Source organism: Triturus cristatus, chromosome 3_1 (assembly GCF_964204655.1).
Source record: "Triturus cristatus chromosome 3_1, aTriCri1.1, whole genome shotgun sequence".
NCBI classification, from domain to species: Eukaryota; Metazoa; Chordata; class Amphibia; order Caudata; family Salamandridae; genus Triturus; species Triturus cristatus.
Window position 1 is genome coordinate 217,211,178 of NC_140583.1, and position 16,935 is coordinate 217,228,112.

General features: G+C 45.3%; 1 protein-coding gene across 4 annotated transcripts in view; it reads right to left on the bottom strand.

Annotated features, from left to right (window-relative positions):
• Positions 1–16,935, bottom strand: part of TMEM266 (transmembrane protein 266) — a 628,375-nt gene that overhangs the window by 500,116 nt on the left and 111,324 nt on the right. For 3 of the 4 annotated variants that reach the window (XM_085643695.1, XM_085643694.1, XM_085643693.1), the window contains one exon: positions 15,216–15,404. The exons of the other annotated variant lie outside the window; for it this stretch is intronic. In XM_085643695.1, the coding sequence (XP_085499821.1) occupies positions 15,216–15,404 (189 nt within the window). The remainder of the gene's footprint in view (positions 1–15,215; positions 15,405–16,935) is intronic. 4 annotated transcript variants of the gene reach the window in all.

The window sequence follows — 16,935 nt, forward strand, 5'->3', positions numbered from 1 at the left end:
GTGAGGGTATCACCCACATTTGTAGGGTAAGTGCAATCTAATACACTTTTAGATGTTACTAACACAAATTTGTGTTTTGTGTGGCGGTATATTTGTACTGCTGTTTGCTGGACTTGTCAACACGGATAGCTCTTCGCATTTCCTCATTTATGTTTTTTTACTTTCCTAGGTGTCCGGTTTTTACATCCATGGAGTTCAACCGGTGGTAGGAATGTTTGTAATATAATATACTTTTACACTTTCACTTATTCATAGTAGCAGCGAAATTAAGGTCCTGATGAATGCCCTCGATACTTTGTAGATCCTAGTGGGCAGAAACATGTCATGTCGACCAAATACTATGGACAATGAGCATAATGACGATGTATTTATGCTAAATTGCCATTTTGCTTTTTAATTTTGGCAGAGGTGCTCTACCGATTAAAGCACTTTTGAGTTTCTCTAGCCATTTTTATTCACATTTTTTTGATTTAGTGCTGCACTTTTTTTGAACCCCTTTCACTCGAAGGAGAAATTACTATTTTCTTGTCATTTCTGGTGGAGATCTGATTACAACCCTTGTATGCCACCTCCCCTGACCCGCGACCAGGCTGTTCTATCTAGCTCTGGTGTGGTGTGTCAGGAGAGACAGACCCAGATGATGACAACACACTGATTCCTCGGTGATTGATGGGTTCTGTTCCCTAAAGGGATCTTCTCTAACTAGAGATGTCAGAATGAGTGGTTTTTGCCTTTTGTTTATCCTTGTTGACCCAGTACCAGACCCAGGTTGTCTAGTGTTATAGTATTTGGTTAAGGGGATTCACAACCTGCTGGTCTTTAAAATCTTTCCCTTGGACCTTCTCCCACGTGTTTTTGTTGTTACTGTAGCTTTAGCACCACCAATGGAATTAGTGGGAGAGGTGGAAAGGCGTACGCAAATTTGCCTGACCAGTTCATCCATATCGCATTGCCTTTGGACAATGGGTGTGGGTATCTGGCGGTGAAGCTTGGGCATTTTTTGTTTTCGTGGGTGGCGAATAGGTCTATCTGTGGATGCCCCCACACCTGAAAGAACGGGTGAAGAACCTGCGGGTGAAGTTCCCACTCGTGGATCTGCTGCGTCTGTCTGCTGAGCAGATCTGCCATGGTGTTTTGGACTCCTGGGACATGTTGGGCTAGGAGAAAGATTTTGTGTGGAATTGCCCATCTCCATATGCTCTGTGCTAGTTGAGAGAGCTGTGGAGAGTGTGTGCCGCCTTGTTTTTGAATGTAGTACATGGCCGTCATGTTGTCTGTGCGAATAAGGACTGCCTTGCCTAAAATTTGTGTCTGAAAGGATTTTAGGGCTAGAAAGATTGCCAGTAACTCCAAATAGTTGATATGGAGTAACTTTTGTTGCGGCGTCCATGTGCCCTGCACTGTGAGGTGTAGTAGATGAGCTCCCCAGCCGGAGAGCGATGCGTCTGTTAGGATTATTTGTGGAACCGGGTCCAGGAACGGTCGACCTCTGGTAAGATTTGTGGCGTTCCACCACTGCAGAGAGCGATGGGTGCGACCTTCTACCAACACCAGATCTGTCAGTTGCACCTGGGCCTGGTTCCATTGGCGCGCTAAGCACTCTTGGAGTGGACGCATCTGGAGTCTTGCATGGGGCACTATGAAAATGCAAGAGGCCATCATCCCTATCAGTTGCATAAACACTCTTGCTGGGAGAGAGTGTTGAGGTATGAATCTTTGACGCAAGGCCTGAATGCTTGCAATTCTGGCAGGATTGGGGTAGGCTATGGCTTTTGAGGTGTCTATGGTGGCACCGAGGTATTGCTTTGTGTCGGATGGTATCAGCTGGGACTTTTGGTGGTTTACTGTGAAGCCTAGCTGGTGAAGTAGTCGGATGGTAGTGGCGGCATGATGTACACATTGGTTGTAGGACGTGGCTTTTATTAGCCAGTCGTCCAAATATGGGAAGACGTGAATGTGCAGTCTTCTGAGGTGTGCCGCCACTACCGCTAGGCACTTGGTGAATACCCTTGGTGCTGTTGTGACCCCGAATGGGAACACCTTGAACTGGTAGTGTTGCCCGTCCACTACAAATCTGAGGTACTTTCTGTGAGCATGGTGTACCGGAATGTGAAAGTATGCGTCTTTCAAGTCCAGTGTGGTGAGAAAGTCGTCTTGGGAGAGGAGCGGAAGTACCTGCTGAAGTGTTACCATGTGAAAATGGTCCGAATGTATGTATGTGTTTAGAGGCCGGAGATCTAAGATAGGTCGTAGAGTCTCGTCTCTTTTTGGTATCAGAAAGTATAGGGAGTAGACCCCTAAATTTTGCTGATTGGCAGGGACTTGTTCTAGCGCCTCTTTTTGTAGGAGGGAGATTATTTCCTGTTTTAATAACGTGGAATGTTGTTGTGACATTGGGTGTTGCCTGGGTGGAATGTTGGGGGGGGGTAGATGTCAATTCTAGGCAGTACCCTGAACGAATAATTTGGGTCACCCATTTGTCTGATGTGATGGTCTCCCAGACGTGAAGGAAATTTTGTAACCTGCCCCCGACTGGAGTGGGATGGTCTGGAGGGAGCAGGGGGAATCATTGGGTAGGCGGTGTGGCAGAGCGGGCGGTATTTGTTTTGCCTCTGCCTTTATTGTTATTGCCTCTATAGCTGCCTCTTTGATAACCCCTTGTGAAGGTGGATTGAGCAGGGGATTTGTAGGACGTGGACGCGCTATCTGAGGAGTAGCCTCTGGCTGTGCCCCGAAAGGAAGAGCGGCGAAAGGAGCGTGTGACTGCAGGGCTCCCATAGATTTCGCTGTGTCTGTGTCGTTCTTCATCTTCTCGAGGGCCTCATCTACCTTTGGGCCGAATAGATGCTCTTGATCAAATGGATGATTTAATATGGAGGCTTGTACCTCGGGTTTAAAGCCTGAAACTCTCAGCCAAGCATGGCGACGGAGGAGGACGCTAGTGTTAATGGCCCTGGAGGCTGTGTCTGCTGTGTCTAAGGCACAGCGTATAGAGGTGTTAGTTATGGTCTTACCCTCTTGAATTAACTCATTGGCCCTATTTCTGTATTTTTCTGGGAGATGGTGCATGATGGATTCTAGTTCATCATAATGCGCTCTATCGTATCTGGCCAATAGCGCTTGAGTGTTGGCGATACGCCATATATTGGCTGCCTGTGACGCAGTGCGCTTTCCTGACGCGTCCAGTAGCTTTGACTCTTTGTCAGGTGGTGGTGCTTCGCCTGACGCCTGGGAGTTTGACCTCTTCCGTGCACCTAGGGAATCCAGTGGCGCTGGCCCTTTGATGTAGGCAGGATCTGTGGGGGCAGCTTTATACTTTCTCTATGCGTGGGTTTAAGACCCTAGCCCTGACTGGGTCTTTAAAAACCTCTGGCGCATGTTTTTTTACCCCCTTGAGCATAGGTAGTATAGAAGTAGACCTATGTGAGGTATTAAAGGTGTCAAGGAGGAAATCTTCCTCTACCGGGTCAGTGTGTAGCACTACCCCGTGATAATGTGCCGCCCTCTGAAGTAGGTGGTGAAAACCTAATGAGTCTTCTGGTGGAGATGGCCTGGATGGATAAAGGTCATCTTGTGGGACATCTGGAATATCTGGATTATTATAATCGTCCCATGGGTGTGGGGATCCTGTAGGAGTGGGGTCTTGTGGCACATCTGCTGGATCGTAGTATGGGTCCCCCTGATCATCATGGTCTGGAGACGGGGTCGGAGAGTGATGAGGCAGGGGTGGAGAAGGCGGAGGTGGAGAGGGTGGAGGAGGTGGAGGAGGTGGGGAAGGCACTCTGAAAGGGGAGGTAGCAGAGTCTTTCCTCTTTGGAGGTGGAGGTGGAGCTGGTTTGTCCAAATGTCTCTTTTTAGAAGACAGTGCCAAATGTCCAGTTTTTGTATCCTTGGTAAGTGTCTTTTGCAAAGGATCCGGTGTAAACAGTTCTTGAGACAATGGCTGTTCGGTCGGCGCCGAAGGTTTCGGGGCCGATGGCTTTTTAGGCTTGTCTGTGCCGTGCTTTTTTGGAACCTCCGATTTTTTGGTCGGCGCTGAGGCAGGCTTCGGCGCGGGAGTGTCGGTGCCGAGGGCCTTTTGATGTTTGGTCGGTACCGAGAGGCCGATCTCTTCTTCGGTGCCGAAGTGTGTTTATCGGCACCGCTGGCAGGCTGGCTCGAGCCCGAGCCGCCGGAAGGCTTATTAGGCTTCTTCACCGGGCCCGAAGGTGGGGTGATCGAAGCAGTGTCTTTGGTCTTGCCTAGGCCCGGAGGCGAAGGCGTGACCGAAGCCTTTTTGGGTGTCGGCGCGGGAGTGGGAGGGGGTATTTTACTCACGACCCTCTGCGCCGGGGTGATGTCCTCCACATCCGAGTCGTCGGCTTGGAAGCACTGACGAGGTCCTCTTCGGTGTGCTGCTGTCCCGGAGCTTCGACGTCGTCCCCGAAGATGTCGACTGGAACGGAGGTCGAGGAGTGCGCCATGTTTCGTCTGGCCCTTCGATCTCGAATAGTCTTTTTGGATCTGAAAGACTTGCAGGCGGGACAGTCTCGAGCCTCGTGTTCAGGGGAGAGGCAGAGGTTGCACACCTCATGAAGATCGGTGTGGGGGAATTTGGACCCACATCGAGGGCACTTCTTAAATGGAGTTCTTTCCATCAGCCGGGACCGGGGCTTGGATAGGCCCGAAGGCCGCCGTCGACGACTGGAATCGAAGGTGTGTTGAAGAGAAGGTGATGGAGGAGATCAGGATCTGAACAATACCGCAAAGAGCGAGGATTCCGCTTCGATCGTCGAACTGGAAATGTTCGGAACCGGATCGCGAAGTATTACATCCGAGCCCGATGGCTGAAAAAAAACAATCTGAGGATGGAGCCGAAGCCCATGCACAATACGAACCAAGGGAGGAGTCACCGACCTCGTGACTTCCAAAGACTTCCAAGAGGAAAAACAAACTGCAAACATCCGGGCCCAACACCAGATGGCGATCTATGCAAAAGTGTGTAATCTGCAGCTCATATGCCTCGAACTTAAATTTATACAAGTATGGCAACCCCTAGTGCAAAATCTGTCTAATCTGGAGCACTGCCGCCCTCTCCCTCCTTGTTTGCGGGCCCTGCAACTATTTGAAGACGCTTTGCTACTGCGAGGAGCTGAGCTCCCAGAATGAAGCAGACCCCATTACTTCGACACACCACCCTTTCATCAGAATACCCTTACTCCTGCCAGTACCACTGCAAGCACCCACTACTTAGCCTCAAGTGGCGACCCTATGGGATCCTTCCCACCCACCCGCCGTCCCCTTGTTCTCCCCAGTTCTTCTTTATTGTTGTACACTGGGGAAAATATGCTTTGGCAGCGAAATCATTTTACCTACCTAAGACATTTAACTATGCCAAGTAAGCACTAATTTAATTGTACACGACTGGCGTGTTGTGTCAGGTCAGGGCCCCGTGGACTCTCGAGTAAAGACAGGATGCTATTTGTTTGTAAGATTATCAATAGCATTCTATGTGTCACAATTATGTACACAGGTATGTGGAAACTAATAAAACAGATTTCAAACACAAATCGAGAAGAACAGCTGAATAAGGAAGGCTGCTCAAGGAAGACAAATAAATGTTAAAAAGGGCAGCAATGTAGGCCTTGAGAGTACCCAACGCACAACCATGGTGGGTTAGTGAGAGGGCAAAGCGCAGAACCTTTAGTGGGCCTGTATTCTGTTCTGTACACTACACAAATCTAATCCACCTTTCAGAACAGACAGATTTCATGGAGAGGAGAAGAGTGGATAGCAGAATCTCTACATCCAACTGAGAGACAGAAGTCTGCCTTGACAGGTGATTGGAGAGGACAATACAGGGAGAGTCGCTATAGGTCTGCATACCACACCCTCCTTGGTCAGTCCAGAGTAATCAGAATTGATTGGGCAGTTCCTCAGAACCCAAGGAAAGACGATGGGGGGGGGGGGGGGGGGGGGGGTAAGTGTAGTGTGAGGAAAAAACTGTGGTAGTAGTAAAGTCCATGCAAACTGAAATGCATTTCCCAAGGATCCCTGCAACAGATACTCCAGGGCATAGAACTATTGGCACTGCACATTCTTCTGAGTGGCAAACAGTTCCACCTGTGGGGCATCCCATAGAGCAAAGATGTGCTGACTGCCTCTGAATGAAGGCACCACTCGTTGTCGGCAAAATGATGCGGACTCATTATGTCAGCTCTGGAGTTCAAGGAGACTGCCAGATGAATCACAACTAGCCAGATCCCAAGCCAAGTCTCAGAGCTTGTTGTGAGAGATGACGAGACCCCAGTCCCCCTTTTTGTAGATATACAATATGGCGGTCATATTGACTGTCTAGATCTGAACAGATTGGCCATCAAGTGTGGGTAGGAGGGCTTTCAAAGCTAGGCAAATTGCCCACAGTTGAGCAGGTTGATGTTTTGGACCTGCTACTCTGGAGACGACAGGCCTCCTATCTCCAGTTCCTCCAGGTGTGCACACCACACCAAGGTGGACATGTCTGTCATAACTGTGCCTATCACTGGAATCGCTGCAAACAAAGGCATCACTGGAGAACACTCGTGCCAGGGTACACGTGTGACCAGTTTAATGCAGGAAGCCAGCAGACCCAGCAGGTAAAGAACCATCAGGACTGGAACATGAGCTCCCCATCTCCTCCTGAAACATCAGAATTAGATCCCAAATGTCCCGGATCACCTGAGGACAAGAGAAAACTCTAAAAGAAGTTGTGTCCAGTAATGCCCCTATGAACAGAAGGTGCGGAGAGGGATCTAGGTGAGACCTGGGCAGGTTGATGGAAAAGTCCTAGTCAAACAACTGGGAAGCTGTTGCCTGTAGGTGGTATAACTACAGCTGCAAGAAACCCAACCTAAGCAGCCAACCCTTGTGGTATGGGAACACGGAGATCCCCAATCTACGCAGATGTGCCAAATCAGCGCCATCACCTTCATGAAGACGGAGTGCTGAGATCAATCCAAATTGGAGAACTGTATAATGGTAGTGGACAGAACCTACCACGCGTCCAAGTACCTCCTTTGCGGCAGCAGGATCACTATTTGAAAGTGCACGTCCTGCAAGTCATAGGACAAACTATAATCCGCTTCCAGTGCCAAAATAGCTGAGCTAGGAAAGGCACCTTGAACTTTCCCTTCCAAAGGTTAAAGTTCAAGAGACTGAGGTCTAGGATCAGACAAAGACCAGGAAGTACCCCAAATTACCTGCTCTGGAACCATCTCCACTGTTCACTTCTGCAACAGGCCAGCTACCTCCTGCTGCAAAATCAGAAATTCTCTGATTGAAAAGACTGAGGAGGGGGCTGGGTAGGCGCTTGTTGGAAAGTTTGGGCATAAATAACACTATAATTTGTAGGAGCCACTGGTATGCTATTATGGCCTTCCAAGCGTGCAGAAAGGAAGACACCCTCCCTCCAACTGGACACACGTTATGTACAGTAAAGCTAGAGAGGCTTTTCAAATGGTGAAGGAAGAGGAGGATTGCTGTATATAGTGCCACAGAATTGAATTTAGCTGCTGGACGGGCTGGGAAAGCTGCCGTTGGAAGAAGTCACAAAACTTATGAAATTGCCTATTGTTCTGGGACACAGACTGAAGTCCCAAGGAACAGCCACTAGCCCTTCCTACCCTGAACCTCTCCAAAGTCGAGTCAGCTTTTTATCTCTGAACAGGTGCCCATCAAGGGACATGTCCATGACTGCATACGGCCAGAGAAGCCAGTGGACCTTACTCACACTGGCCTCCTCAGAGCTATGGAGGAACACATGGCTAAAAAGTCTACTGTGTTCGCCATTGGAGGACAGACTCCTTGATGATTATCTCAAGGACAAAGTAATCTCCCCGACCTATAGAAAGATTTTAAATAATACCCCAGACGCCTTGGTGAAGATCCATTTTAAGTGGGTGGAAGATGTGGGAGATTTAGACGATGAGGAGTGGCAGGAAGCGCTGGCCTCCCCTCGGGAATTCGTAATGCGATCTTGATTTAAATTAATCCAGCTTAAGCTCCTCCATAGAGTTTATTATACTGGTGTTGCGTTGGCCATAGATGGGTATTTTGAGTTCCTCACAGTGTCCCAGGGGGTGTGGCCAAGTGGACACGTATCAACATCAGTGGTGGGAATGTCCGACTATACAGTTATATTGGAAGAAAATAATCTACAAAATGTGGGAAGTTTGTGGGAAAAGTATGGAAGTCACCCCCCGACATATGGGATCCGACTGACTTGACGGCTAAAGAAAGGATCTGGGTTTCCCTTGGGAATGTAGTAGCGAAACGTAATATAGCCAGGGCTTGGAAGACACGGCACCCAAACTCTGGGACTGGGAAGTCGATATGGACTGGTGTATGCAGACGGAGAGGGTGATCTGTGAAGGGAGAGGTTGCCCCGGAAAATGTTCCAAGATCTGGGGGGAATGGAATAAAGCAAGGGGAATGTTATGTGTACCGTTTACTGATCCCTCTATACAGGAATGTGGGACTCCGTGAGATTACTGGTCACAATGTAAACTTGCCGATATGTTATGTAATGGTAATGTTGGAATGGAATGACAAATTGATGGTGGTTAAGGTACAAATGCACTGTGTCACTTTATTATACGCGGTTATATTTTTGTTTTTTTTTATTCAATAAAAAGAATTTATAAAAAAAAGTCCACTGTGCCCAGACCTGCCTTGATGATATGCCTGTAAGTGTCCTGACAATTCCTCGTACTTAGGCAAAATGGCCCTTTATGTGGTCTGATAAACTTGGAACGGGGTACGCAGAGAGGACGGCAGAATCCCCTGGGTCCGACCTATATTGCCTGCAATGAGTCAGTGCACAGCTGGGGAACAAGTATGTTAGCCCAAAGTCTTCATGAAACGTCAAACAAGGCTGAATAGAAGCAGGTCTGAGACCACTGAACCAGGCTACAGGACCTCTATAAATATATTAGACCTGGCCTCCACTGCTGGCAGGGGGAGATCGAATAAGTCTACTGCCTTCTACAACACAACATAAAATGAAGTGAGATCGGTGAGATCTGGCTGTGTAGGATACTCCATCTTCATCTCAAGGGATATTTCCAGCTCACTGGCATTTTGCAATGGCAGTTAGTCCGCTGCATTGAAGAGTCTGGGGGCAACAAATTGGCAGCTTCACCACTAATGCCTTCATCATGAGGCTCCATCTCCAGCAACCAGGTGTGATCTCAATTGGATCCAAGTATGTGACTCTCAGTCCGCTAGTATCAGTGGTGTGTCATGGGCTGGGCTTGGGATTCTCCCAGTCCCTGTACTTGGCCTCTGAGCCTTCCTAAGAGAACATTATTAAGATCAATTTGATCTTTAACAGTGGTTAGTGTAGAAGGACCATCATCCATAGGAAGCACCAGTGTCGGAATTGGCAAGGGACTCGTCGCCAGAAGTGCACTGTATGGTAGTCCTCTGATTAAATGGTGCAGAGGGTGAACCCACCGATGGTACTCAAAGCGGAGACCAAATTGGTCCTACGGTGCGCAGAGGTACAGCAGATGGAACAGCCACAATCATAAGTAACACCATCATTGCGTGAGGGAACTGCACCAGCTTAGTGCCAGAAGGTGGAAACTACAGATAAGCCGGCAATGGTGCCGGTGCTGAAAACGTCAATGGGGCTGATGCGGACCCTGAAGCAGGGGGCAGGGTGTCAGTGAGGGGAAATGAACGGGCCGGTGCCAGAGTCAGCGGTGATGCTAGGAGAGACACCTCAGATGGGGTGATGTCTGTAGGAAAGTGTCAACTTTTTGACATGGTCACCCTCGTTTTTTGTCTGGTATCTCATGCAATTATTGACAAAAGTGCACTGGGCCCCTATTATTTAGGACCCCAGCGCCAGATCTTTCCCTAAAACTATACAATTGTTCCCCCAATTGGCAATGCCTTTTAGCAGCCCTTTTAAGTCCCTAGTAAGTGGTACCCCTGGTACCTAGGACAAGGAGGCTAAAGAGGGTCCCTGATGCTGCAGCATGCATTGAGCCACCCTAAGGGACCCCTCAGCACCAACATGCAAACTGCCATTGCAGGCTGTGTGCCATGGTACAGAGAAAAGAGAAGACATGACATGGCACACCTCCTGCGTGCCATAACAACAGACACTGCATGCAGTGTAGGTAAACCACCCTGAGTCAGGATGTACTATAATACATGTGTGGACAAAGCTGCATGAGCAGATATGCCCCACTGATGTTGAAGGCAATTATTAGATATTGCTAGTGAACAGTACAGCCATTTTGAGTACATGTGCTGAACATGGTATTTACGAGTTACCCAGCTACATGGCTTCACCAAAACTAGAGATGTTTGGTATCAAATGTCTCATATTAATAAACCCACACTGATTCCAGTAATGGATTTATTAATACATGCACCCAGATGGCACCTCATATGTGCCCCCTGAAAACCTACCGACTACTAATGTGCTGGCTGACTGGTGTATACCAACCTGCCAACAACTGTACATATATAGGCGTTCCCCTGATACTAGGCGGAGTTCCTAAACCAGGGACTGAAGAACAATTGTATATACAATGCTTAAGCAACTATATATTCAAATATTATGTTTTTAACGGGCGCATCCATGAAATAATGCCTGAACCCAGATGAAAAAGTGGATTTCAATTATTTATTGTATCAAAAATAGAAAATTCATAAATAAACATACACTGCAATCAAATTAGGATCTATAGTTCAGTTAATTTACACATAGTTTTGACATGACAGAATAAGACATTCCTTTTGTTCATTCATCTGTCCTCATTCATCCTTTTTTTGTTGTTGATTGAATGTTTTTCTTTTATGCAATCTTGCATTATTGTTTTAATATAGAGACATATTGTATTTTAAATCTCACAATGGGGACGTCTTCTTTCAAAATACATCTAATAACAATACATTTCACTGAGATCAATGTTATAATGTTCTCAATCCTTATAAAAACAATATTGTCTCAAATTGTAAAGAATAAATGAATTAACATCCCTTATCCATCATGGCTTTATATTCCCATCTCTACGGGCGTTTCGGCTATCCAGCCTTCATCAGGAAGCCATCGCATTGCTACTCAAAAGGTCACTGTTCGATGGTTGCCTCTAATTCCTGCACTTAATATATAGTTGTGAACGCGGTGTTGCACTCAATCGTTTGTATCCTACCGGAAGCAAAAGTCCTCTGACTTCCAACACAGCGTCCACAACTCTATATTAAGGGTAGGAAAACGAGGCAACCATTGAACAGTGACCTTTTGGGTAGCATTGCGAAATAAATAATATCGGAATCTTGGGAATAAGTTACTAGCAGTGAGTCAAATGGACCAAGTAGTATAAGTTTTACCGTAATCTGCTATCTTCAGGATCTCATCTCATGCTACTGTATTATGCCTAATTAGGAATTGGCTTGTAATTCCCTCTAGCCAGTTCTCTGCTCCTTCCCTCGACTGATGATTCATTAGGGATAGCTGACCGGGTGGAATCATATGTATACCAGGATTTTGTCCATCATTTATGGCTTCCTGATGAAGGCTTGATAGCCGAAACGCGCGTAGAGATGGGAATATAAAGCCATGATGGATAAGAGATGTTAATTCATATATTCGTAACAATTGGAGACAATATTGTATTTAACAAGGATTAAGAACATTATAACATTGATCTCAGTGAAATGTATTGTTATTACATGTATTTTGGAAGAACACGTCCCCATTGTGAGATTTAAAATACAAAATGTCTATATATTAAAACAATAATGCAAGATTGTATAGAAGAAAAACATTCAATAAAAAAAAAGGATGAATGAGGACGGAGGAATGAACAAAAGGAATTTCTTATGTCATGTCGAAACTCTGTTATAATTAAGTGAACTATAGATCTTAACTTGATTGAAGTGTATGTATTTTTATGAACTCTCTATTTTGATACAATAAATAATCAAAATTCACTTTTTGCATCTGGGTTCAGGCATTATTTCAGGGATGACGCCGTTACAAATACAATATTTGAATATATAGTTGCCAAAGCATTGTTTATACAATTGTATACCAACCTGCCACCACAGACAGGTCTCTGACCCCCAGCAGGTGAGAGTCAGCTCTTTCTGAGGGCAGAAATAATTCTGGTTTCGGCCAGAGGGGTTATCACCTCCTCCAAGCATGATGGCTAAGTGATCAGCATATCAAAGCAGCAGCTTCAAAGCACTCTGCCACCTTTGATATGCAACCCAAGGCTTCCCCAGAGTGGGGAATTGTCACCCCCTACCTGGGCCCATTTGGCACCAGGACAGGCGGGAAAATTGGCTAGTTCGGAGAAGTGTTCCCATTTCAGGCTAGTTCCATCCCTAGAGTGGGCTCCCTGATGTGGACACGACTTTTACAATTCCACCATCTTAATTTTGGCTGAAATTGGCTTAGGGTTATGGCCACTTCTCACAGGAAGTGGTCATCGAGAGGGTGTAGGCACCCTAAAGGTAAGTAGCCCATTGGCTATCATCTGTCACTCCCCGTAATGCCTCTAAATTGAGTATTTAGGTGGCACCCCTGAAACCAGGAACTTAGATTTGACAGATCAAGAAGCAGAGGACAAAGAACAGCTGCGAGAAAAGCGAGAACTGAATACTGCGGTTAACTTTTGGCACCAAACTTTGCCTGCACCAGTCTCAATCGTGACCAGCGACTCGTCTTGCAGCTGTCCAGATTCCGAGAACCCCAGGAGACTGCCAGTCCTTCCCATTTTGCCATCAATCTCCCTTGGAGTAGAGGAGCTACTCCATTGCAGTCCGCAGGGACCAAAAAGCAAAGTCCGGGTTACCAAGTTGCAGCTCCCGGGGTAGCCCGATGAAGCAGCCTCCCAGGAAGAGGATTCTGTGCTACTGAAGGTCAGATCTGTCCTCCCACTAAGTGAGAGGACACCAGAACCAACCGGAGCCGCACAGTTCCAATACCTTGGGTACCCAACCTCTTGCAGAAAACAGAGCCTGTCGGAGTCCAATTCGAATTCCCACTGCACCGATGCGAGCAGCCGTCAAGGGACATCAGGACCACAGAGACCCTCTTTTAGAGTGGCCCAGTTGTCCTGATTTTGCACCCCCAACCGGCGAAGACCGACGACCACAAGGCACTAAGACACACAGAGCCAGCCGATCTTTTCACTCTGCACCCAGGCGACCCAGCACAGATATCAACAAACCGGCTGTGCTCCCTTGTCCCCCGGACCCTTGTGACCTGATCCCCTCGTTGTGAGCTCCCGGACTTGTCCTCAAGTCTCCCTCTGCAGCTTGTTTCTATGTGATACCCCTTCTTTACACCGGCGTAGCGTGCACAGCTACTAACCCAACCAGCACCTCGAAACTCAGACACCCCAGGGGAGGTAACAAGTAACTGTTGGTGGTACTTTGGACCTTAGCCCCCTACGCCCTTAAGTCCCGAAGGAGACCCCCAGAAACCGATCGCAAATAACTGTAGGCAATATATGTCTTTTCTTTCATAGGAAAGCATTTCTGTGTACAGACGCATTCAAGTGAACTATTTACTTACCTGTAAAAACTCATACTTAAAAAAAGTACTTACTTGATAACGAAGTTCTTGGTATGAAAATTTACATAAAAATACGAGTAGTTTTTCTAAATTGTTCTCTTGATTTATTCTTGAGTGTGTGTCTCATTTATTGCCTCTGTGAGTACAACAAAAGCTTAGCACTACCCTCTGATAAGCCTAAACTGCTCGCCCACACTACCACAAACGAGAGAGTTTAGTGTTATCATTTTGCCTCTGTAACCCAATAAGCGTTGCCAGGACTCTTTACACAGTGTACCTCGTTTTGGCACACTATAAAAAAAAGAGCCAGCTTCCTACGTGGTCGACTAACTCCGGCTCTGAAGAAGACTCCACTGGAGGTGGAGAACACCTCAGGACCTCAAGCAACAGCGAAGAGAGTCGTTGTCCCTTCTATTGTTCTTGTGCCTTTTTCTCTTAAGACTTGGAAGATAGGGAGGAATGAGATTGTGAGGCCATCCTCAAACTGTGCCTGGCCTGCTGCTCGTCGTGGGAGCCCTAAAGAGATTGGCCTCATTCTCCTTGATGGTCTTAGTCTGCATGAGGCCGCATTTCTCGCACAACTTTGAGTCACGCTTCAACAGGCAGCCCTCGTGGAAGTTGGATATAGACATTCCTTCATGTCAGAAGTGGCAAGGCTTAAACTGAAATTAGGGGAAGACATTGGTTAGCCCAGTAAAGAAGAATACATATTTTCAAAGAAAATTATGTATCTGCAATATGAAAAAAATAACAGAAAGAAGCACCAAACCCATATCAAAGTTGCAGAAAAAAGGAACAGACATTGGGGTGCCAGGGTGATGCTATATGACTCCAGATTTGTCACAGATGTATGGAATCTGGATGGAGCGATCGCCATCTACCGGCAGTGAAAAGCTATGACAAACTTCTGAATCTACTCTGTCATCTGGGGGGATATTAAAGAAGTGAGTAATCTGCAAGTAGAAGCATCCATCAGAAAAAGATGTCCAGCTGTCCACATATAAAATTATAGTTGAAAGTTCTATGTAAATGTATAGTCAGAATCACTAAGCTGGTGCTTATAAACATTATTATTTCTCTGTGGTACAACTCAAAACTGTATAATACACAATATAATTAGTGTAGAAACCATGACTTCAGAATGGAGGTCGATTGTAGGTACAACATTTAAATTCTGATGGGAATTGATGGGCTCTTGATTAATTTAAGACCTTTCATTGAATTGAATCAAGACTCAAAAACGTTAGTTCCGTTTTATAGTTCATCAACAAATATTCTGTGATCAACATTGTGTCTGTGACCGATTTCCAAAGAATAAAGTAGTAATCTTGGAGTGATGTTAATATCTCAGCGCAGTCAGTGTCAAGTTTTATCCTTTATGCTTTAGTCAACCACTACTGTAGTAGATTTATACATGTTTTGCCTTTACCTTTCCATCTCGTGTGCACTCCTTCCCTTCCTATCTTCTTCTCTTAGCTCTTTGCATAACATAAATAACTTTAATATTATAACTGAAGACAAATGAATATCTTTAATGGTGCACTCCCTGTCACCAACTATGAAATTCACAGAATTGTACAAATACCCACATTTTACAGTGTGGCATTTTTCACGGGGCACACTGACAGGTTAGAAAGCTATTATGACGTGCACCTACCCTTCTCTTTGATACTCCTCGTCCAAATTTGCCAAAAGTTCTGAGCCTGCCACAGAAATGTCAAGAGCTGCTAGGGGTAAATCTCGATAAGCAAAGTTAACAAGTTGCACTGGAGCTATGCTTTTGGTTTCTTCTTCTACTTGTTGCGAAATTATCTCAACGTCTGATACACCACCTTCTATTGTAGGCCTAGAGATAAAACATTGAGAAAAAGTAAAATAAAAATGTAAACTGTTTATTATATATTTACAATATACTGTGTGGGATTTGCAAATTACTTTAAATACTAAATAAACAAGTGTACCTTCACTGAATACACAGATACAATAGGAGTTAAACAAAGGCAATATAGGATATTGATGGGACCCAAAACTAAAGGTACGTGATTAGTGAGTGAGGGTGGTACCCTCTTTGATCGATTTGGCATGACGACTATGCACCCATTAGCAAAGAGACATTTCATCCAAATTGATAGTAAAGATAAAAGTGAAGTGCGTTCTAGATATCCACCCATAACCTGTTACAAATGGAAACAGGAATTTATTATATTTAAATCAGGCTGCAACATAGACCGGTCTCGCTGGAGGATGTCTAGCATGAATAAGATGAGCCTCTACAATTTTGTCTTTGGTGTGAGATGGGTCACTGTAGATATAGACAAAAAAAGCTGAAAAATCTTTCATCACCATGGCCACGGCCTTATCCATCTCCAGTGTGTTCCTGTTCAGTATTCCATTTGTACCAGTACTGTTATTCCAAGCAATACTTGAATAGAACCAAAGAGTATTCAGAATTGGAAGGGCTGTATAATATACAAGTTTTTATTTTGAACGATACAGCACATCAGGCATACTTCAAATAAGATATCTAAGAAGCACTCTGGAGCTGAAACAAGCCACTAAATGAAAAGATTCTACAGCACTGAAATGTCACACCTCAGTCTGGCCTTGTGAAACATTTCATATCTTAATTACTTTTGCTGAATTTATAAGCTCAAACTAGGATTCCAACCTTAAAAACATAAATTGCCACTACAGACACGTTAGATTAATAGAGTGGGAGTGGCTCTAACCTATTCGATTTAGGTCTGAGACCTTTAGTCACAGGTTCCTTAGGAATACCAGAAAGCAATGCAAATGGGTAAAGTATTCTTTAACCCCCTTCCACAGAATATTACCTCTAAAAGCCAAAATAGCTCTGCCTTGGAAAGTACAATGGCATTGTTCTTTCAATGTTCAATGGAAACGTTTTTAGAAATAATACGTTTGACCTACCTTGGAATGTTAGATCTTAAGTTTCAGGTATTTATATAATCAATCAACGTCTAAAATCAATGAAGAAAAACCTTTAATCAATGCATTATTACAATTTCAAGCACCCCATCCCATCACACACCTCCTCACAACTTCCCTTGCAGTTATCAGAGGCAACTTTCACCAGCCTTGCACTCATACTGAACTGGGAGATCACTGCCATTCAGTGACACCAAAGAAAGGATTTGAGTCAGTTTCCTGTGCCGACAAAAGAACACAACAAGAAAAAGTGTATTATATTCTACTGCAATGCAAATTACCATCTTAAATATCTCTTAAGGTGATTATTAAAAGAGGTATTATGTTGAGGTAGGAAGAATTATAAAAGTAAACAAAGATATTTTGAAGCATAAGACAGAGAAATTGTGCTATGTATCCGTTGTGGGGATATTCACAAAGATCCAAGA